The 24,669-nt window shown below is 36.9% G+C and overlaps 1 protein-coding gene across 6 annotated transcripts in view; it reads left to right on the forward strand.

Annotated features, from left to right (window-relative positions):
• The window catches only part of NCOA1 (nuclear receptor coactivator 1), a 244,614-nt gene that overhangs the window by 154,380 nt on the left and 65,565 nt on the right, over positions 1–24,669 (forward strand). For all 6 annotated transcript variants that reach the window (XM_028099325.2, XM_028099321.2, XM_028099322.2 and 3 more), the window contains 5 exons: positions 2,576–2,742; positions 8,891–8,988; positions 17,691–17,868; positions 20,181–20,360; positions 21,894–21,989. In XM_028099325.2, the coding sequence (XP_027955126.1) occupies positions 2,576–2,742; positions 8,891–8,988; positions 17,691–17,868; positions 20,181–20,360; positions 21,894–21,989 (719 nt within the window). The remainder of the gene's footprint in view (positions 1–2,575; positions 2,743–8,890; positions 8,989–17,690; positions 17,869–20,180; positions 20,361–21,893; positions 21,990–24,669) is intronic.

The raw sequence follows: 24,669 nt of genomic DNA on the forward strand, positions 1-24,669 counted from the left end.
ATTGAAGCTTGGAGAAGTTAAATTGCTGTTAAATAACTTGCCCAGCACTACATAGCTAATAAATGACTGAGAAGTTTGAACTTGTGCTTTTAAGCAGTGTACTGTGCTTTTTATCTTGGTGTATGCAAGAGCCCTCATGATCAAGCCTGGACCTCATCTCTTGCCCTTTTGTTTCTTATTTATAGTTCAGCCATACTGAACTACTTCTAGGTCCTTTTACTTGACATTTTCATCCCTGTTTTATACCTCTGAAAAAGCTGGGTGTGTTTGTCTGCCTCCCCCAGCCTGAAACCAACCCCCCTCTACCACTAGGTTTAGACACCTTGTTCTCTAGGTCTAGGCGCAATTTCTGTGAGCCTCTATAGTATTACAGTCTTTGTCACTGTAATGGCTCCTTTTCTTTATTCTCACCCTAATTGGGACTACTTCTAATTTACCACTGGGTCCCCAGGACATAGTACACAGTTATCTGGCACGTAATAAGCAGAGGAGCATTTGTTGAAAAAGCTAGTAAGTTGAAGACAAAAGATACATGAGGAGTTAATTCATAGCATTATTAACCAGCATGTGTGCAGTATCAATGGAAATCCATTGGGCTGGTGAGGAGAAATGTAAGGGCCCAGAGTAATACAGGAAGCCTTCTTTTCTATTAAAGTAGAATTTTTTTTGTCACATCCGCCCCTTCTTCAGTTTTGACTTTATTTGAATATATCTGCTCTCATTTTCTGTCCTTGCTTATTAGTTACGTCATTTCATGGTGATTTTCCTAGTCTCATTCTTAAGTCATTTTATAGACACCTCAGCATTTCATTACTTTTAGCCTCTTGCTTCCTCTGTCATCTCCCTGACTATCCTGGATTCTATCACTTTCTTTTACTCTGCAGTAGTGTCAGGCACTTCAGTTTTACATAAAATTTAATGTCAAAAACAGATTTGGTAGTTCTACCACATGAATCCAATTTACTCATGTTGGAATTTAGACCCCTAGATTTAAACAAATCATACTTTAGACTGAATCTACAAAATAAGTCCGGTATGAATGAGTTTCTCTAGGGTAAAATCACATGTCCTCTAAAACACTATCAAGTTGCAGAGATGGAGTTCTCTGAAACCTTGCATATATCAAAATGTGTGTTACTTATTTTCTTCATGTTTTCGATGCCTTGGTGTGAAGTTTGTCAAAGTATCTTACTACATGTACTCTCTGCAGAAACTGTAAGATAAAATTTTACTAAGTAAAATGAGACTAATAACTCTAATGAAAGGTTTTAAAGATAAACACAATGTGATTATTATAGTTTTATAATTTGGTTTTGTTTTGGGATGTGTACTATTTTGTAGTATTTTGTTTTACATAGTTAAATAACAGTTGATTGGTTGACTTTGTTCTTTTCAACTTACTGTGTTGTTATGGAAATGCTATTGCTTTTACAGTTTTTTTATTATGAAAAGTAAGTGGTATTTTAATTGTTGCCAATTATGAGCTTTTTAAAAAGCAACTGATCTTTCCCTCTTTTCACCTCTTTTTTTCCTACCACTTTTCTGCCATTATACCAGATGATTTTGATTGCTGCTTATAAAACAAAGAGCTATTTGTGACCAGTCTTTCTTATTATGTTGATTTGATAATGGAAAAATTCATTTCAAAGTAATATTTCACTATCTTTGTATGTATTACATAAAGCAAGTTGCCTGATGATTTGGCTAATTAAACCAGAAGTAAAGACTGGAAAACAAAAGTGAACAATATTCATTCATTACATTTGAATGAATATAAAGTGCTAACTGTTTGCACTACTATCCTTTGTTCTCATTATTTTGCTTCAAGATATATCATAATTTATTTTATTTATTACATTTATAAGAACTTATAAATAGATGTCTTTTCTGTTTTTTAGAACAAAGTTGTATACGAAAGACCTTGTTCTCTGTACCTTTGTCTCTAATTATTGATTTTTTATTCTTCTTATTTTACTTTTTGGATGGATACTCTTTTCTTTCTGATGAGGACCAACTAATGGTCTAATCATTATAAGAATTAAGAGTTTATCAGATTTCTTTCAGTAGCAAAAAAATTAAGAAAGTTTATCAGATTTCCAAGTATAACTTATTTGTATAGTATATAGTATAGTATAACTTATACTATAGTATAGTCTCCACTGCTTAATTTATAACAAAGTTGTTTGAAAATTTGAAAATTCATACTTTCTATTTCAAGGAGTTATTATTTAGAATGTAAAATAAATTCCAAATGCAACTTGTATATGTACTGTCTGCTTCCTTTTAATATCTAACATTCATTGGCTATTTGAAATATTTGATGTATTTACATCATTGAAGAAATATATCTGTGATGGTAGTCATTCTTTTTATGTATTTTGACCAGAATTGTTTTCTGTACTTTGGTATTTTGTAGTACCTGTTTTTCAGATGTGAATTTAGATTGTTTTCAAATCTGATTTTATATTCTGGATAAAATTACGGATCTCTCTAAGTATGTAAATATTAAGTACTTGAACAGAGGGGACGTATGGTGGTAGAAATGTACACTAACTGGTTTTTCTTTGTGTAACAGCACTGAAAAGAGGCGCAGGGAGCAAGAAAATAAGTATTTAGAAGAGCTAGCTGAGTTACTGTCTGCCAACATCAGTGACATTGACAGTTTGAGTGTAAAGCCAGACAAATGCAAGATTTTGAAGAAGACAGTCGATCAGATACAGCTAATGAAAAGAATGGAACAAGGTAAACAAAACAAAACCCATAGCTGTGTGCTTTGTTATGAAGACTTTCATAATATGTGACTTTTATTTTTTTATTAAGAAGTTGCATTGAATTTCATAATTTTATTAAACATTTTTGTTTAGATGGTCTTTATTTTTTTTTAAGATTTTATTTATGTATTTGACAGAGAGAGAGACAGCGAGAGAGGGAACACAAGCAGGGGGAGTGGGAGAGGGAGAAGCAGGCTTCCCGCCTAGCAGGGAGCCCGTTGTGGGGCTCGATCCCAGGACTTGGGGATCATGACCTGAGCTGAAGGCAGACGCTTAACGGCTGAGCACCCAGGCACCCCTAGATGGTCTTTATTTTAGAAAGTGAATCTGAGGGGCACCTGGGTGGCTCAGTCATTAAGCATCTGCCTTCGGCTCAGGTCATGATCCCAGGGTCCTGGGATCAAGCCCTGCATCGGGCTCCCTGCTCCGTGGGAAGCCTGCTTCTCCCTCTCCCACTCCCCCTGCTTGTGTTCCCTCTCTCGCTGTGTCTCTCTCTGTCAAATAAATAAAATCTTAAAAAAAAAAAAAAGTGAATCTGAGAGCCTTCTTGTTACAACAACAAGGCTTATTAATTTAACTTGAACACTTGTTGCCTTGGGAGGTTATGGAACCTAGTATCCTAGGGGATTGAGTCAAGAGACATAAGTTGTGGTGTCAGACCTGAAGCTCTGGCATAGTGTTGAAAGACAGTAGCTCAGTTATAGGAAAATCCCTCCGTCTGAATAATAAGCTGGTCTCTGCCTGGGCTCTGGGCATGGGGAACAGTCTCCTATAAGAAGATCCTGATTTTTTTTTTTTTATGATTTTCATTTATACTATCCATATTTACTGAGGACCCCACACCACAAAACCCCTGGCAAAGAATTAAAGTAGATACAAAGGCAAAGCACTTTGGAGGAAAGCTCCCACACCTGGCCCCAAGGCATTCCCAAAGAAAAAGTGCTTCTCAGGGTGATTTTATGCTAAAAATTTATATAACGTACGAGGAAATAATCTAAGTAAATAGGAGCACAAATAACAGAAGGAATAGACCCAAAAGAAGTTCAGATTAAGAATAGCAATGTGAAAAGATTATAAACAAATATATTTATAATGATTAAAGTGATAGGATTTTAAGATTTTATAAGCTGGAAAGTAGTCAGTCTAGTGACAGCTGATTGAGCAGAGGGGAGAAGCTGGTATTTTTAAGTCTGCAAAGGGGAGAGCCAGTAAGAGGCTATATGTCTCCTTGCTGTTTGGTCTCAAACCCTGACAGCCTGACTCACATTCCCTAAGTCAGAGGTGGGAGGACTCTTCTGGGCACACTGAGCAGTCCAGAGGAAAGGACACATAGACACTGACCGTTGGGAAGACAAAAATCCATTCTCTATCTTGCCCCCTCTATTCACAGAGCTGCCAGTCAGCATTTTAGTACCTCACTCTTTAATATGAATAAAAATCCAGATATTTGAGGAAAGGCTGTAATCAAGGAAACAGAAAAAGGAAAGGCAGAAATCAAGCAAATTGAAAAAATAGGAACTCAGAGAAAGCAGAGACAATGCAGGGAGCAGAAGAAAACTTAACACCATCCAACAGTCCCTTAGAGACAAAAAGGAAGATATTTCATCTATGAAATGATAATAAGATGCTATAAAACATTCAAGACACCAAATAAGTTTTGGTACTTAAATCAGGATAGCTGAAATAAACTTTACCTCTTTACCTTGTTTTCTACTCTTTGCCTACTCATACCCTCTGCCTAACCATTTTGGGCACTCTCTGCCTCAGGTATTTGCACTTTCTATTCCCTTTGTCTGCAATGTTCTTTCCCAGATATATACAAGGCTCACTCCCTCATCCCTTTTAAGTCTTTGTTTAAATATTTCTTCTCAATGAACGTGTCCATAACTATCCTATCTAATACACACACACACCCCTCTATAGCTTCTTTATTTTCCCCACAGTGTTTTTGCATTTAACATATTACATGTGTTATTTGTTTATTGTCTGCCTACTCCTACTAGAGCTCCATGAGGGCAAGGATTTTTGTTTGTTCATCGTTATGTCCTCAGTACCTAAAACGGGTCCTGGCTACATAGTAGACTTTCTGTGAGTATTTATTGAAAAAATAGATGAAGGGTTGAAAGATAATGTGAGGAAATCCCTTAGAAAGTAAAATAAAAAGATAAGCAGTCATATGATTAATTCCAGAGATAGAGAACAAACCAAATAGAAGGGAGGAAATTATAAGAGTAATAATACAAAAACAAAACAGCATACTTTTCAGAATTAGAGAGATGTGGGTTTCCAGATTAAAAGCACTCATAGTGAATAAAAAAGAAAGGAAAAGAAAAACACACCAATGCACAATTTTCAGACACTAGAGGAAAAAAAACGAGAGAGAGAAAAAATGGGCACACACTAGATTCAGAATGTATCCAGATTTCTGAATAACAGTACTAAAAAATGAGAATTCTAAACCTGGAATTCTGTGTGCATCCAAATGAAGTATGGGTGCAGAATAAAGACATTTTCAGACATTCAGAGCCTTAGTTGAAAAGTTACCTTTTTTCAGAAATACCTATCAAAACCAAGGTAGTAAACCAAGAAAGAAAGGCATAAGATCTTAATCCAGGGAAACCATGGAGTCTTAACATAGGAAAGGTAGAAGGAGACCCAGGATTACAGTTGTGCATCAACCTAAAAACGTAGCCAGTCCTAGCTGGAGCAGGTGGATAGGGGTTTTCCAGAGGTATATTTCCATAGAAAAAAGAACGGAACAGAGTATCTGATGACTGACCAAATTGAGAGGAATTTTTCAGCTCTTGGGGATAGTTTAGAGATGAATTAAACTAAACAAAACTAAATCACAAAATATAAGAAACATAAATTATAGCACACACCTTGGCTTATTTGTGAAGTATATTTATGTAGCCATAGTAACATAGACATTAAATACTGATTGCTCTAAAAATTGTTGTAACTATATGAGGAGGATGGAAGGAGGGAGAAATGTGTATGTAGAAGGTTGATGTAAGTAAGTTCAAGTCTTACTTTTCATGATAGCATGTCAGTAATGTCTGTCGTGGATATAATCAAGATATAGCAAATAAACATGTCATTGAGAAATACAGAATGTATTAGTTAGCATATAGGCTAGGCTACTGTAACAAGAGGCCCAAAGTACAGTGGCTCTAACAAGATAGTCTAGGTATGTGTCAGAGGCTGGGATTCCTTCCGTCTTTTTTGCTGTGCCATTGCTAGTGTATTGCCATCACCTCGGTGGTCAGACATGGCTCAGCTGTCTACATCCCAGCTGACAGGAAGGGGGAAGAAGAAAATGGGAAGACATGCTTCTTTCCTTTTAAGGATAAGACCCAGAAATTGCATGTCATTTCTGTTCACATTTCTTAAGCCAGAAAGTAGGTCCCATAGCCACTCCTGCCTTATGATTTGCCTAAAACTTTAGATGTTGTGCTTTTCACACAGTTATTTAATTTACTTGAACTTGATAGTTTATGTTTTTTTGCAAACTAATGTTTAAAAACAAAAGCCTGTCTTAATGTCATAAACATACGAATTGATGAAGGAAGTACATCTTAGAACTAAATGAGAAACTTTTATACCATAATAATAAAAAGATAAATAATCCAATTAAAAAATGGGCAAAGGCTCTGAATAGACATTTTCCAAAGACATATAAATGACTAATAAGCACAGGAAAAATATGTTCAATATCATTAGCCATCAGAGAAATGCAAATCAAAACCACAATGAGATATTAGGATGGCTGTAATCAAAGAAACAGATAACAGGTGTTGGTAAGGATGGGAGAAACTGGAACCCCCATACGCTGCTGGTAAGAATGTAGAATAAAATTGTGCAGCCACTTTGGAAAACAGTCCAGTAGTTCCCCAAAATGTTAAACATAGAGTTACCATATCATCCAGCAATTCCATTTGTAGATATATACCTGAGACGAATGAAAACATAGGTCCACACGAAAACTTGCACACACATGTTCATAACATCATTGTTCATAAATAGCTGAAAAGTGGAAACAACCCATATATCTATCAGCTGATCAATGGGTAAGTAAAATGAGATATACTTACACAATGGAATATTATTTGGCAACAAAAAGGAATTAACTACTGACAAATGCTTCAGTATGGATGAACCTTGAAAACATGCTAAGCAAAAGAAGCCAGCCACAAAGAACCACACATTGTGTGATTCCATTTATATAAAATGATCAGAATAGGCAAATCCATAGAAACAAAGTAGATTGGTGGTTGCCTGGGGCTTGGGAGTATTGGGAAAATGGGTAGTGACTGCTAAAGGCCCGGGCTTTCTTTTTTGGGTGATGAGTATGTTCTAAAATTTATTGTGATGGTGGTTGCACAACTCTGTGAATATACTAAAAATCATTGAATTTTATGCTTTAAATGCATGAATGGTATGCTATGTGAATTGTAGCTCAGTAAAGCTGTTATTACAATATACTATATGAGATGACATTTTACACCTATTAGATTCACAAAAATAAAAAAAAAAGAAATTGTGACATCAGTTGCCAGTGAGGATGCAGAAAAACAAAAACGTTTGGACATTGCTAGTGGTACATTCTCTTTAGAGAGCAGTCTGTCAAACTTAGTACTTTTTTTTAAAAAAAGATATTTATTTATTTATTTGAGAGAGAGTGAATGCAAGAGAGCACGAGTGGAGGGTGGGAGGGCAGAGGGAGAGGGAGAAGCGGGGTCCCTGCTGAACAAGGAGCCTGACACAGGGCTCGATCCCAGGACCCTGGGATCATGACCTGAGCTGAAGGCAGACACTTAACCAACTGAGCCACCCAGGTGCCCCAAACTTAATAATGTCAAAAATGCATAGACCCTATATGATCAACTTCACTTTTACTATTTACCCTCAAGAAACTGTCACAACATGTACAAAAAAGGAAATACTGAAAATAGTTTACTACAACACTGTATGTGGTGGTCAAAGGTTTGTCAGTAGTGGACTAGGAAGTCTAACTGTGAGTTATTTATATGACATAATACTATATCCCAGTTCGAATGAATGAATCAAATCTATATCAATGTGCTTAAATCTCAAACATAATATTGAATGGCAAAAGTAAGTTGGAAAAGTCTCTATATATTTATGTAAACTTGAAAATACAAAACAGTAATATATTGTTCATGAAATCATACATGTGTACTTAAATAATAAAAACAGACTTAGAAATTATTAGGCTGATCTCAGAATACTGATTAGTTCTGAAAAGGGACAGAGGAAGAATGGTGGCAGAGCATTAGTTCTATGTGCAGCATTTCATTTTTTAAAAAGGAAGGACCTGAACCAAATGTTAACATCTGTGAAAAATGAACGATGGCTATGTGAATGTATGCTATGTCACTTTCTGTATTTTTTTGGAATGTATGGAATAGTTCGTATTTTAAAGTGAAGAAAATGAGTGTCTATATTCAATAATACCACATTCGGTTTTGGGCTGACGAACTAACTAGTTTGACAGATTGGAAACGTATTTAATTACGGTGCTGCTTTAAGATGATGGATGGCTGTTCCAACATCACTGCACAAAAGAACTCCAGATCATTTAGCGGTTACGGGTTTATCAATCAGATCGCCATGACGTGAATGTGAAAGGTTAGCTAATTCATGCAGGCTTACAAAAGGAAAAAGCGTTTGTTCACTCTTTATTCAGTGGCAATTGATCAAATCAGAAAAGGATAAAGAAAAATGGAGGAAATCATCATTCTTCTACAATTTAGTCATTTCTTAAAAACTTTCAGTGTAGACTCTTTCAACAGGCTGTATACTTATACCGTTTTTCCCATTGTTGGAACACTGGACTTAATAGGTCAGAATTCAAATTCTCCTGCTGCCACTTATTAGTTATATGATTTGAGACACATTACTCAACCTTTGTGACCCTCAATTTTGTCATCCATAAAATGAGTATAATTAAGATTAAACAATAGTATTAATAAATATCACCTAGATAATAGATAAGTATTATTTGAATCTTAAATCAGGTGAATCTGTGTCTTCAAACTTGCCATCATGGAAATGCGCCCTTTTTGGATGTATGACTTTTTGTTTCTTTATTATAGAGAAATCCACAACTGATGATGAAGTGCAGAAGTCAGATATCTCGTCCAGCAGTCAGGGAGTCATAGAAAAGGAATCCCTGGGACCTCTTCTGTTGGAGGTAGCTGGTTTCACTGAGTAACAAAGTGATCAAAATCTTTGGTCTAAGCCAATTTGTTTTTTTCTTTTTCTTTTATGTCTTCCAATTAATAAATTATAAAACAAAGTAAGTTTTAAGAAAACCTTTAATAATTATTTTATTTTGTAACCTGTTTTGACAGTTGTGGCTATTTCAGAATTAAATGTGATTGATAAATAGGACTTTCATGAAGGCATTCTATATAGTCAGATGGAAAACTGAAACCTACTGGATGACTGCCATTTATTTCTGGGGAGGTTGGGACTCATCGGGATTATAAAACATTAGAATTATTTAGCTCACTAGTGCTATCTATTTGTGATAGAATTTCACTTTTGAGTAAGGGATGCCTCACTTTATTGCAGTATGTGTTTTTCTGAAAAGTTTCCTAAAATTTTTAATTGTTTATGTGAACACTGTCAGAAAACTTACTATTTTAACAACCCTCTACCAAACTTTTTTAAAATGAAGAACTTTTAAACTTGAATGATTTTGTAATTACTGTGTAATTTTCTCCTCAGCTTTTCGTATCTAATCCTCACTCCCTCTGTTCTCAACGCAGATGGTTTGTTTCCAAGCAGGCTCATCACCTTAAGTGCTCCCTCTCATACATGAATGTTTAAGAACACGTGTGTCTGGACACACTCATTCCTGCAGAGTATGCCTTTCTGTCTCTAGGCCTAGTTTCATTTGTACACCTATATGTATGTGTATATGTGTATACATACGTATATAAATATATATATATACACACGCTTACATATTTTTAATATATTTTGTGTATATAATAAATTCTCCTTTTCTTGTCCTACTTGAAGGCCCTCCTTTCTGGTGAAGTCTTTCTAACAACTCAGACATGTACAGGTCTCTTTATTTTCTAACTCCCTTATGCATTTTTTCCTATTATCCCGACTTATTCCTCTGTTTTTTTTATTATTATCCATAATTCCCTCTGCCAGCACTGCTAATACGAGAATATTCTGAGAATTCAGTTCTTGATTTTCCAGCCCCAGAAATTTCTTGTCTGCTCTTTGCTTTACCTTTCATCTCTGTGGGGATGACACCTAAATACGTACTTCTTGCTCTCACCTCTTCACATACTCTGTTCCTGTATTTTTCACAGGCTGCTATGTATTTTTTCCTCTCCTAGTAGCAGTTCCCCCTCAAAATCCAAGTTCTTCATTTTCCCTCCATGTGACACAAGCACTTTTGTTACTTATGGTATCGGTCTTGATGATTATCATTAAGGGAATGGGCACGTATTTTGTAGAATTGTAAAATATAAAAGACATAGGCCATTGAAACTGGATAGAAATGACTACCATGAGAGCGCATGCACGCACGTTGTAACTGGGAGGGGAGAGCTAACCACATGTGATAGAGTCTGATGGTTTTTATTGTATCCTTTTCATAATCTATTAAATTGATTGCGTGGCACATGACTATATTTTGGAAACAGTGTTGTAACAAGTATAATAAAAATGTATGGTAGAATCTAGGCTGTGAACATACAGATGTTCACTACAGAATTCTTTCAACTTTGCTGTATCTTGAAATTTTAAAATATAAGCTATTGGAAGAAAATATGTTAAAGAAAGAAAAGCACTTTTGGTTCATTTCTAACTTCCATTTCTTTGCCCTGCTTGGCACCTGTCACTGGCCCACTGCTTGGTTACCCTGGACCCTTCCTGGAGACCTGATCTGTCCTAGCATTTACTGCCTATCTCCTCTACCCTACAGGATGTTAGTACGCTAGTTTTTTCATATCTTCAAGTTTTTCTTTGTAGGTTCTGTCTGCCTCATCAGTGCCTTAGGTTTAAAACTAGCCTCAGGACTCCTTTCAATTCATTAAATATTTTATTAAATTTGCTTTCTGCATATACTGTCCTTTGAGATACTAATTAGTATAAGGTGTACAGATTCTTAAGATTTCTGGGGTTCCTGTAGGAAAATGGTGATCATTTAAATCCTAGCTTCATCACAGATTCTTCAGAAGCCACAGATTTCAACAGCAAGCAGATTATCAACAAACTGAACACAGCACAACTAGAGACAGAGAATCTTACTACTGCTACTTTAATTTATATAAACATTCATTATTGATGTGTGAGAGAATCCACAACACTTTAACATGAAGTGAAAATGACAAGAAAACGTCCATTTGAAGCTACTATAAAAAGAAAACAGAGTAGGAATTATTTCTTTTAGCTGATGAAATTATTACCCTGAAGACCACTGTGAAATCAAGGAAAGCTGTGACACAGCATCACACGTGAGTTAGATATCATCGGGTAAGCATTTTCAAAGAGGAAAAAGAAATTCCAGAACCTCAGAATAGAAATATATTTAGGTTCTTGACTTCAAGGAGCTAATAGTATTTTTATTTATGAGATATAGATATGTGAAACAGACTGCAAAATAGAATTCCTAACTTTTACAGGCTTCAGAGTTGCCTCCATCAGCAACTTTTTCTGTGCCTTCTTCTGTATCCCCCAACCTCATCCTCATTGCCTTAAACTTTATAGAGTCTAATCCAGGGCAGCTAGGAGAAGTGGTGAAAAACCACCGTGACACTCCTTGGATTCATTCAGGCTGCAGTCTAGAGCTGCACTATTCAGTAAGATAGCCACTAGCCACACAGGGCTGTTCAAAGTAAAATTAAAAATTCAGTGCTTCAGCCTCACCAGCCACATTTAACATGTTCAGTGCCCACATGTGGTTAGTGACTACTGTATTGGACACACAGATATAGAACTTTCTGCAATGACAGGAAGTTCTCTTTGGCAGCATTGGTCTAGAGGGACTTGCTTAGATGGAAGATGTGCACATCTAAAAAGTAACCAAATATCAACCATTCTATGAGGAATTCTCACCATACAGTTTTCCAGTTATCCCCTCACCTCCCCTTTTAAACATAAAGTAGCATGAGTTAAGAATGAAGATATTGGAGGTAATTTCCTCACATTTAAAGGGAGAGTGGAATTAGACTTTATTTATTCAACAAACATTTGTTGCTTGACGCATAGTAAGTACTCCTGCGTTTTTTTATCTTGTCCTCATTGTCTGTTGCTCTCTGCTGTCTAAATTCCTCTGCCTCCTGTTCAGAGCTCTGCATCATCTCACTCTAGCTCTTTATCTCCCATTGCTTCCCAAGAAAAATTCTGTTTTAGTCATGGAGGGCTCCCTATATCTTGCTCATGCATTCAGGCCTCCTTACCTCACGTTGTGCCATTCCTTACATTGCTGTGTGCCTCTTGACACCATTCACCACCCAATCCCTCTTTCTTAAGACTCTTCCTGTTGCCTCCTTGACAGAACTATTTCCTCTCTGGCTACTCCTCAGCCTCTCCCTCAGATTTCTCTTTCGTCACCTGCCTCTTAAATGTTAGCATCCTTTAGGGTTCTGGCCTTGGCTCTTTTCCTTTTTGTTATTCTGTGCACATTTCCTGGGCAGTTTCATCTATGTCTGTGTCCTCTGATGTATTCATGTATGCATGTGCACATGTAAGCATGTATAAATTACCAATTAGGGTTCTTGGTTTTCAAACGACACCAATTCTGACTAAATTTAGTACATGTGAATTTATTGGAGTGCTATTTGGATATCACAGAACAATGCTTGGAAATAAGATGAAACCAAGGCATCTTAAGGAGGCGAGGAAGCAGATATGATACAAATGGTCTTTTAGAAAGACCCATCTGGGCAGTGCCCTGCTGCTAGAATGAATGCATTCCACCTGTGTTCATTCTTTCTGCAATTCTCCTCAAGGTTCCCATTTAAGTTGGAAGTCTCCCAATGGCCTGATTAAGAATCTCATGAGACCTTATTTAAGGGGGAAAAAGTAACTCCCCGAAGGAAATCAGATATTCTTTGGAAGGGAAAAAGATGATTGTAGTTAAGAACAAATAAACAAAAAACCAAATGATACCATATGTACCTGTAAATTGCAAATGTCTATCTTTAGCTCAGATCTCTCTTCAGTTTCTCTTTTAGTATATCTTGCTGCCTTTTGAACATCCCCATCTAAATGTTGCTTAGTCATTTCAAATATAACATCTTTTTTTTTTTTTTTTCTAAGAGGAAGAAAGAGAGACAGCAGGGGCAGGAGGGGCAGAGAGAGAGAATCTTAAGCAGGCTCCATGCCCAGTGTAAGCCCAATGCGGGGCTCAATCTCACGACTCTGAGATCATGACCTGAGCCAAAATCAAGAGTCAGATGCTTAACCCACTGAGCCACCCAAGCGCCTCTAAAACTAAATTTTTAATCTGTCCTCTTACTTCCTGCTTAAAAATAGGGAAAAAAAGTAAAAAAAATAAGAGCAGATTTCCTTACCCCTTGGTCCCCTTTCTCAGGAAAAGGCACTTATCTACTAGAACCCTTACGTCATTAATGAAGGATCACCCCAAATCCTCATTCCCACAGCTGCTAGAGGTCACCAAATGCTGTTTGTTCTGCCTGTGTCAAATTCTCTTCTATCACTTCCATTGCCGTTGCCTTAATTCAGGTTCTCATTGGAACTGGAGTATCACAATAGCTTTGCAACAGTTCTTGCTTCCAGTCTGCATGCCAAACCTACTGCCAGAAGGATCTTTGTAAAAGCAGATCATGTCACTCTTGTGCTTAAAAACATGGCCTTCAAGAAAATGCCCATTGCCTTTAGAATAAATTATTTTTTTGCTTTTCTTGAAGATTAAAAAAACACATTTACCATTATATATAACACAAATATAACAAGTGCATACAAGGTGATTTTGTTTTTAACCTCTGAGCTGTTTCCTCTGTTTTGAATGTCCTTTCCATCCCTCATCCACCTGAGTTACTACTCTGTGTCCTTCAGGACTTCGCTTGGGCATAGTGTGTCCTCCTCCCAGGATCTGTACCAGTCACAGTTGCTCCTTTGCCCATTTCGAGTGCTTCACTCTGTGCATAACCTTTTTGAATTCCTCTTTGTACTATATTATAACTATGTGTACTTGTCTTTTTCCATTCAGAGACTACAGAATTGTTGAGAATTGTGTGTTTTATCTCCAGAATTTTTGTCTGGCACGTAGGTGATAGTGAAGTTTGTGGGGTCATGTAAAGCCAAGGCCCTGTGGGAAGCCTTGGCCATTGTGGACCCCTGCTGTGAGACACTTGGGGGGTCAGGAGATAACCCCTCAGATTGCTGATGTTGTGCTGAATGGATGGACGTTTGTTATCATCTGAGTGCAGCTCAGTGGAAGACTGGCTGCCAGGGCGTGGAAAAACAGGAAGATTCTTCCCAAAAGCACACTTGGAAGTTAATTATATGCACAACTTATGAGGGAAACTTGTAGAATAAGAGCAAGTATCAGCAGATTATATTAGTCAGTCATACTTGAAGAAATTAGAGATGTTTGTATATTCATAGAAATAGTCTCAAAGAATATTCCCTGAAATGTTACCAGTCTCTTGGGGGTGAGATTTTGGCAGATCTTATACTATTTCATTTTCATACTTAAGCAATTTTTATAAGTATATATATCATTTGTAATTAAAAAGCAAAAAAAAAAAAATAGGCATTTCCAGCAAGAGATAGGCTGTCTTGCATCCCAGGAGTAGGGTCAGCAGGACAACTCTGCAACCATGAGGGAGCCTTTGTAGACCTGTTTTCCAAGCCAGCCTTTTCTGGGGAAGCTCAAATGAAATATGATGCCCCAGACTTCACAGAGGAAATGACGAGTCCATGTAACTGAGGCCAAGCAGAGACCCGGTGAAAGTTCTACACTCCCTGTAAGGCCGATCAGCTACATATTCCAGAGGCCAGTTACTAGAATAGCTTCCCAGCCTGGCAGTGAAGTCAGGTACAGTCAATGGGAGGAGAACTTGGAGAAGCCCCAGTAGGTCTGTGGAAAGAAAGGATACTACAGGGACTCCAGGCCTACTACAATGAAGAACTTTTTTAAGTTCTGGATTTTGCAAATACTTTAAAAATAATTGCAGCAAATAGTCCAGGTGAACCTATAAGTCTTTCTGGTGCTGGATGCTGAGCCTACCTTTGGCTAGTCTTCAGACTGGACAGAAATGATCCCAGAAATGGGTCTTTTTCTCTCCCATTCCCTCTGCAGATAACAGGCAACTTCCAGAGATATCCAGAGACAGACATGGAAAGTGAAGAAAGCAAGGGAGAGAGTAACTGGCTTTGAGGATAGACAGGGTCACCAGGGAGGCAGAGAGGGAGAAACCAAGAAGGATGCCCTGAAAACTAGGTGATAAAAGGGAGGAAGTAGTGCTAAAGAGGTTGGGTAGTGTGGCCCTTGCAGTAGGTTCTCCATGGAACAACCAGGTTTTGCTTGCCTGTCTTTGGTGTCAATACTGTTTCTTGCTCTAAACTATCACAGTTATACCCACACTATTCTTTATTAAACTCTTTTAAGAGACCAAAAATAAAATAAGTAAAATTGTATTTATACTGATTCAATTAGTAACTAAGAACAATTTAAATAATTTTTAGGTCTACTTTTAAAAAAATTGATATATCTGTATTTCCATTGTTCCTATTTTCACATAAACTGCAAGGCAAATAATATGTATTGATCACCTGCTATGAAATTTATAGCTAATCTGACTTAAAAAAAAAAACCAGTTAGAAATGAGGGTGCTTTCCTGTGCTCTTCTAAACACGAAATAGGTTGGCAAAAGTTTTATCTAGGGGTGAGGTTTTTAGATCATTAATCACATCCCTGGGTTTTTATTGAAATTCCATATTTCTTGATCTCAAACAGTGATTCTTCCAAAGTAATCAAAAGGTGTTGCATTTTCATATTAAAAAAAATGAGTTTAAAGCCCACTGAAACTTGAAGATTTTTGAGCAGGTAAAAAGTCCTGTTTTTAAATTTTTAAACTGAGAAGAGAATTTTACAAGTAATTCTCATCGTTTTGGTGACAAAGTCACAACTGCAGTAACATTTCAAAACATGCATTTTCACATGCTGTCTCTATAGCATAAGTGTCTTTTTGAAAGACACTTTACTTCTTATTCATTGTTTAAATTTTATCTTTACCCTGGGGGGACAAAATTAAGTGTGTTTGTTATTTGGAAAACATCTGCTAGGTAACTTATCACAACCACTTGTCATCATAGAAAAGGTCAGCAAATTTGGGACACTTGCCTTTTTTAAAAAGAAAGACGAATCGCCGGTGACATCGTTAGCTCTTTTAAGGATTTTGCCACAGATAATTAGCACACTTATGTGTGATACAAAGGATTTTCATGGTCATTTTACATCTTGTTACAAAATCCTATAAATGTTCTCCTTTCTAAAGGTCTTGTTTTTATTTCTTATACATATCCTATAGCAAGTAAACTGCAATATGTTACAGTAAGTGGAAAGATTATAAATAAGTAAGGTGTCACTATCAACTGTTGTATTCTGGATCTAGGATTCCCTGGTTTGTGATATGTAACTATCTGAACTGAGCTGAGGTATCAGGGTGTCAGTATGGTTTATTAAGCTTAATTTCTCCTCCTTCTTCTTCTTCTTCTTTTTTTTAGTGTTCCATGATTCATTGTTTGCATATAACACCCAGTGCTCCATGCAGTACAGAATTAAAGTTTTAATTTAATTTAATGACCTCAGTTCTTTCCACAAAGGGCAACTTTTTAAAAATTTTTATTGTTATGTTAATGACCATACATTACATCATTAGTTTTGGATGTAGTGTTCCATGATTCATTGTTTGTGCATAACACCCAGTGCTCCACGCAGAACATGCCCTCTTTAATACCCATCACCAGACTAACCCATCCCCCCACCCCCTCCCCTCTAGAACCCTCAGTTTGTTTCTCAGAGTCCATAGTCTCTCATGGTTCATCTCCCTCTCTCACTTCCCCCCCTTCATTTTTCCCTTCCTTCTCCTAATGTTAATTTCTTCTTTATATTTTAGATTACACTATAAATAGAGATTCTTTTTCCCTCACCTCTAAGATTTAATGCTCCCCTTAGGTCATATACATTTCCTTTTGGAGACCCCTCGCTCCATATCAGAGCATAGGAGGCCCTCTGTGATTTGGCTCTTGTCCACCTCTCCAGACTTAAATCCTTCCATGATCCTGTCTTGTACCATGGACTCCAGCAATTCAAAACTGCTTTTTTTGTTCCTTCATGTGCCATGCTGTCCCCTCTGCCTACAGTGTTCTTCCCTCATTCCTCTTCTCCTCCTCCACTGTGTCATCTGTAAAGAGCCTTTCTTTGTCCCCCATCCCAACCTCAAGTTAGGTATTTTTCTTTGTGCTCATAGAATATTTGGTGTATGACTCTGACACTGCATTACTGATATTTTATTATGTCTATGTCTCTCGACCACCGTACCCCAAGTTCTTTGAGGGTAGAGACCAGGTCTTAACCTATAGTTGAGAGATGTTTATGACTGCATGAATATCAATTACTTGCTTCACATCTGCTACCATAAAGTTTCTCTCTAAGAAAGAGGGTTGATACACTCATTCATGCCTGCTGTACCTTACCGTACAGTCTGTTTCAAAATCCTTCCCCTTCTACAGAAAACATGCAATATTATGTCTTCTCTTCAGGCTCCCTTTTTCTTTTAACTTGACATATATTTCTGATCTCTTTTTCAATAGAGAAATGTATGTGTTTATTTTTCTTTTATTTTTTTAACATCCTAATCTCTTAATCCTTTTTTTGTTTTTTTGGCTTTGCAGGCTTTGGATGGATTTTTCTTTGTTGTGAACTGTGAAGGGAGAATTGTATTTGTGTCAGAGAATGTGACCAGCTACTTGGGTTACAATCAGGAGGAATTAATGAATACCAGTGTCTACAGCATATTGCATGTGGGGGATCATGCAGAGTTTGTGAAGAATCTGCTCCCAAAATCACTAGGTACAAAGCAATGTGTTTTTTAAAAGATTATGAACTCTCTATAGCTTTTTTTCCATTATACAATTATTATATTTATAACACATAGTATTATTCTAGAATGTTATAACGTACAAAAAATATTTTTAAATTTAATTTCAGCCTGATATGTAAATATGAAGGGAGAGTATCATCAAATAGCTGATAGAGAGCATTCCTTTTATCCTGTTCCTCTCGTTATGCCCTAGTCATGTGACAGTAGTAAGAAGCAGAGCCGTCAGGTGCCTTGCCACTAGAAGCTTCTCCTTGAAATTTCCTTTGTTTTCAGTTTTGATTATGTCTAAGAAAGAGACAAATGTATATCCTTCCTACCACCCTGCTCAAAAAGAAAAAAGGGAGGGAGGGAGGGAAAAATATACTGTCGTATTTTATATGTATTAAAACGGACATTTTTGGATATAAGTGGCTTCAACTCAGAAGTTTCAAGTATGGTTGGACAGATTGTTTGCTACAAAGGAGCCCGGCTGAGAGGACGGAGGGGGTCTGATTTCCAACCTCTGTTCCATTTGCTAAACCCTGTGCCTATTCCTTTGCCTGTGTGTGCTCTAAAAGTAAGGGGAGGGGTTTGACTAGAAATTCTATGTAACTAAATCACACATGCAAATAAAATGTTATCTGTAACTCTTTATTTTCTGTATTGATCACTCAATAGAATGGAAGCTTTATTTCTTCTTTGAAAAGAGTAGTTATGTGTTTATAGTACCTGGGGGCCTGAAATGATTATTTCTGTTAAAATCACCAGTTTGATATTTGAATTATCAAGGGGTCTTACGTGTTTTGTTATAGAATTTTAGGGTATGAATGACTTGAGAGATAATATACTGGATTCCTTTATTTTTTTTTAAGATTTTATTTATTTATTTGACAGAGAGATAGAGCACAAGTAGGAAGAGTGGCAGGCAGAGGGAGAGGGAGAAGCAGGCTCCCCACTGAGCAGGAAGCCCGAAGTGGGGCTTGATCCCAGGACCCTGGGATTATGACCTGAGCTGAAGGCAGACGCTTAACGACTGAGCCACCCAGGTGCCCCTGGATTCCTTTATTTTAAAAATGGTACAAAGATAAAATAATTAACCCAAACCTCACAGCTAGCTCATAGCAAAACCAAGACTCCTTCCTCCAGTATAGGTTTGTTTCCATGATTTCCTCTAACAGTTACAGGCTAATGAGATACTAAAAAGGAAGGATGGTCAGTGAAGAGGACAAAATAAAAAAACTGTTGGGAATGGCGAGAGAAGAGTCTTAAAAACACTCTGACTGCCACCATGGTTTGAATATAGCATTGTTAACTGGGAAAAAGTGACCCATCACACAGTGGTGATCACTTGAAATGTACAGACATCTTTTCTATAACTGAATTCAGTTTTCTTATATCAAATCAGGCAACATTTATGTTTTAACAATCATTTTTATGTAATAACTTATTTTTTATTTTTTAATTTTTTAGAGAGGCAGGGAGTGAGGGAGAGGGGCAGAGAGAGAGAGAGAATCTTAAGCAGGCTCCATGCCCAGTGTGGAGCCCGACACAGGTTTCAGCTCATGACCCTGAGATTATGACCTGACCCAAAATCAAAAGCTTAACCAACCTAGCCAACAGGCACCCCAATTTTTATGTAATAACTTATTGACTACCCACTATATTCAAGGCATTGTTGCATATAAACTTGTACAAATAAAATAAAGTGTGAGAAAAATGGTTTGAAGAAGCCAAGGTTGGTCTCTGTCTAATCTAAATATTTTTTTTTGAGTCACAGTCTCCTTTGAGAAACTTGGAATCCTCTCCCCAAAAAGGTGCACATTTTCACAAGCCCGTCCTTAAGAATACATACCTACCAGGCTAAAACTCCTGCTTAACAATGGATCTGTGGTTTTCAATCATTTTTTCATTTCCAGGGTGTAACTGGAAATAAATGGAAAAGTGCATTAATTAACTGCTATAAAAATCTGAGTAAAAGAGTAGTAAGCTGTTAATTATTAATTTTTAATTTTTGTCTTTAACTGTTTATAAAGACTGTTAATGAATTAGGAATATGTAAGGTCTTATTTTTGAGGGGGGAAATCCTATACAATCTCTTAGAAATTTTACAATTTTGTAATTGGTAGACGTTTAGATTTGCTAAGGAAGATAAGTATTCTGTTGCCTCAGGATAATGTTAGATGTGAAGAGATCTGTCTTTTAATCTGAATATCTAATAAAGCAGGTGGCTAAATGTATGTCTTTTGTATCCTCAGAGTTTTTCACCCTATTCGTGGCCATATAATCAGTTTTTCTTCCACAGTAAATGGAGTTCCTTGGCCTCAGGAGGCAACACGACGAAATAGCCATACCTTTAACTGCAGGATGCTAATTCACCCTCCAGATGAGCCAGGCACCGAGAACCAAGAAGCTTGCCAGCGGTATGAAGTCATGCAGTGTTTCACTGTGTCACAGCCAAAATCCATTCAAGAGGATGGAGAAGGTAAAACAAAGGGTGATTTTAAGGTGTTTGATCGCTTTTTCCGTGGCTTTAAAGATCAGGGAGGTAATTGATTATAAACAGCCTTTTCAGATAGTATTTTGGGTCACTATATTATGTATCATAGTGTCTATTCAGCTATGTTATTTCCTAATACTTAAGAAAAAAAATTGCCAACATCTAGAATCACCCCTTTAAAATGCCCCCACACTCTCAGTTTTTTTTTTTTTTTGAGATTTTATTTATTTATTTGACAAAGAAAGACACAGCAAGAGAGGAAACACAAGCAGGGGGAGTGCGAGAAGGAGAAGCAGGCCTCCTGCAGAGCAGGGAGCCTGATGCGGGGCTCGATCCCAGGACCCTGGGACCATGACCTGAACCGAAGGCAGATGCTTAACGACTGAGCCACCCAGGCGCCCCCACTCTCAGTTTTAAGCTGGCATTCCACTAAAATGTCAAATTCAAACCAACTTGCTGCCTAGAAATAAGAGACGTAGCTAACTGCTGCCAGTTGGAAGTGTACCAGATGCAGCAGGCTGTTGAACAGCTCTGATTTTTAGAAAGTTTCAAGTTTAGAGTGTGGGGAACGTTGGAGGATAGAGTTAGCATTTTTGAGGCCATGCAAGGTAATTTATAAGGAGAAAGCGTATGAACAGATGAAAACACAGCTGAAGCTCTAATACGAACATGGTATCAACATGGCATTAGTCAAATATGTGACAGAGGATGAGTTTTGCACATGAGCTAGTCTGTTTTAGACTAAGTAAAGCTTAAGTAAAGCTAAGTGAAGACACCACAAATTGGAAACTGGAGTAAGGACCGGGGAAGGTAAAAGATGAGAAATTAACTGGATATAAGAAAGGTCATGCACGTAGCAGGTTTCACCCACAAATGGGTGCCACAGTCAACTGAGGACTTTTTACAAAATACACATGCCAGTGCCAGTCTGTCTTACATGATTGAAGCTCATGTTTAGCTGTGTGATATTGTGTGTAGCACTCAAAAAAATTAGAAATGGGACTTGGAAAAAATTATAGATCCTAAAACATGAAGTCCTCCATCAAGGGCAAAATAATTGCTTCTTCAGAAAGAGTCAAATGTTTTTCTCATATGGTAATTATTATCTGCACAGTGGTTATGAGAATAGTCTTTGTAGCCATTAAGTACTGATAAATAGAGGAAATTGACTAAAAACTGTATTTAAAAAAATCACTGTGTTCCTTAAATCTAGTGAAAACTACTTCTTCAAGTTGTTACCACCCAAGTACATTAAATGTGTCCGTCTCCTCTGGTTTATGTCCGGACATTCAATGCGAAAGGGATTAATTTATGCTAACTAGATCTCCACCTGGAGCTGCCAGTTTTTGGTTACCAGGAATTTTATCTCTAATATTATATTATTAGATCAGAGTGACTCCAGTATTGCGTCAGATCGTATAACATGTGTTGTTTTTATGAAAACCATTAATGGCAAATGATAGATGTGAACTGTTTTCTGCCTTCTTTTCTTCAACTTCCCTTTCTTGTTTTGGGCAGATTTCCAGTCATGTTTGATTTGTATTGCACGGCGATTACCTCGGCCTCCAACTATTACAGGTGTAGAATCCTTTATGACCAAGCAAGATACTACAGGTATTAACTGCAAAGTTTAGAATTACATCCAAAATTTTATGTCCTTCTGTTGTCTGCTATTCAGCTTCTGTTCACTCTTCTTATACAGAAAATATTTTAGATGGTCTTGATTTTGTGCATTTTATTTTTATTTTATTGTATTAACTTTTTTAAGATTTTACTTTTAAGCAATCTCCACACCCAACATGGGGCTCAGACTCACAACCCCAAGATTAAGAGCCATATGCTCCCCGACCAAGCCAGCCAGGCGCCCCATTTGTCTTGTGCATTTTAGATGCTGTAATCATTGTCATGGGCAGGGTGCTGGGGAGAACATTATAACTATTCACATATTGTTTTGGTTATAAATTATTTTTCATAATCATGGAATAAAATTTTTAAAGAAATTTGGCACCATAGATGTAAATACATTTATTTATAAATGGTGGTTTTAAAATTATGCTTCAGTGTATCTGGCTATTTCTTTTTCCTTTCCCCTTTTTTTAAAATGTATTCAGCACATACTGATTAAGTGCCTAGAAGTGCCTGTCAGTGTGTGTGACTGCTCAGGGTGTACATAGCTGAGAAAAATCAACAACATAATTACAAATTGTGGTACATTTTATGATGGAAAAGGTGTGAGATGGTAAAAGGCAAACTGAGAGGGAAAACCTATTTTTTAAATTAGCTGGTTAACCAGTGCGAGGAGCTGATTTTGAGCCCTAAGCTCCAAAGGATGAGGTGGTGCCAACTCTACAAAGTGTGGCAGGGCTGGCAAGGAAGGGTCACTGTGCAGCATGAGTACTCCTGATTGAGGAAGGAGAGCTAGCTGCAAAGGCCTGTGGGAAAACAGACAGGTGCTTTAGAGGAACCGAAAGAAGGGCAGTAGAGCCCAAAAGTGAGTGCTAGGAAGTAAGGCCCTCTTTGTAAAGGCCTACTTCAGATTTGATTTTCAGCCAAAACAAATTGTTACTGTTTTTTACAATTTTCTATGGTATTTTTCATATGTTATGTAATCTTATCTTTAACACATCAAGTTTCATACTTTTACATCAGAGTTACTTATGTATCGATTACCTCTCTCATTTTAAAATAGGGATAGATACCATAGAGATATTTTTTAGCAAACCGAGATTTTAAAAATCATTTCTACTGAATTTTACTCTTTGTCAAAGTTAGTTTTAATGTACTTTTTGACCCTTACCATTACTTATAACATTTATTAATATTTGTTACAATATTTATTAGTTTTTTAGTCCCAGAAATAAAATATTCCTGTTGTGTGCTTTATTCTTGGGTTTTTAAAGATAAGCTCCCAGCTGCCCTTACTGAAGAATAGGTGGGGATAAATTAGCACGAATAATAGAGTATTGAGAATGTCTAGGACTTGGAGATATAGCATCTGCGCATAGTAATTATCCCTCACCATAACTTTCCTCCCTCCCTCTTGAGTCTACCATCTACATGTCCTTTTCCATATTTGACCAATGTACAGCTCTGGAAAAATTGAATAACCTTTATTGAAAACCAAAAATACTAACGCATGGAGGAAAAATAGGGTCCACTGAAAAATATAACTGGTCTTTTGTGTCAGTAAAACCAAGTAAAGGCTTGTGAGCAGAATAAGAGCTTGCTGGAAAGAGTGGAAGTAAGATTACTGAATAAATGTGGGAGGCGAAGGAGGCCTAAATATTATGAGGATGATTTAGGCACAATATATTTCAGCTTTTCCTCATATTGCATTTCTAGACATTGAATCTTAAATTGGATTATTTTATGTTTTTTAAATTTTATTTTAGAGAGAGCGTTACAAGCAGAGGGAGGGACCCTGAGATCATGACCTACTCCCGACTGAGCACAGAGCCTGATGTGGGGCTTGATCTTAAGACCCTGAGATCATGACCTGAGCTGAAATCAAGAGTCAGACCCTTAACCGACTGAGCCACCTAGATGCCCCTTAAATTGGATTATTTTAAAGAAGACTGTATTTTCCCGTAGTAACAATGTTATTACTGGTAGTTTTGTTCCTGACCAAGGACCCAGCATTAAAATCTTAGATATAACTGATTTTAAAGTAGATGTGTACAAATATAAAAAATAAGCTCTGAATCATAAAATAATTATAAATCTAGAGGGAACCTCAGAGATCATGGACTCTAGCCCACTCATTTTACAAAGGATAGAATGTTGACTTTTCCAAAATCATACAGCTAATTGCTGAGAACAGACATCCATAGACCCTAATATAGAACTCTTCTTTTATATTGCATTGCCTGCCACCAAAGCACTATTACAAGGACATCACTGTACTGTATACGCTTATTACATAAAAGATACCAGAGGAAATGTAAAATATAAGGAAAATAGAGAAGTGCCAAAGAAATATAAAGTGTTCTTAAAATGTAAATAACATTTTATTATATCATCAAATTGATTTAGATAAAAAAATAATTTAAACTAGTTGCAATAAGTATTAGGAAGTAGTAGTTTTAACTACATAGAGTTATGTCCCTTAAAAAAAACAAAAAGTCCTCTATCAAGAAATGTTGAACAGCGGCTTAGTTGGGTGAGTTGGTTGGTTGGTTGAAGTTTCCTCTAGCAAGCAGAGGTACTCTAAATCCATTCATGATTCTCTTCTAAGATAGTCACTGCATTAATCCTTTGTTACCATTGCTGATAATTTAATCACTTTCTCCCGTCT

Source organism: Eumetopias jubatus, unplaced genomic scaffold (genome assembly GCF_037043125.1).
Source record: "Eumetopias jubatus isolate StellerSeaLion01/CBP00866 unplaced genomic scaffold, mEumJub1_p1.0 scaffold_9, whole genome shotgun sequence".
Lineage (NCBI taxonomy): Eukaryota > Metazoa > Chordata > Mammalia > Carnivora > Otariidae > Eumetopias > Eumetopias jubatus.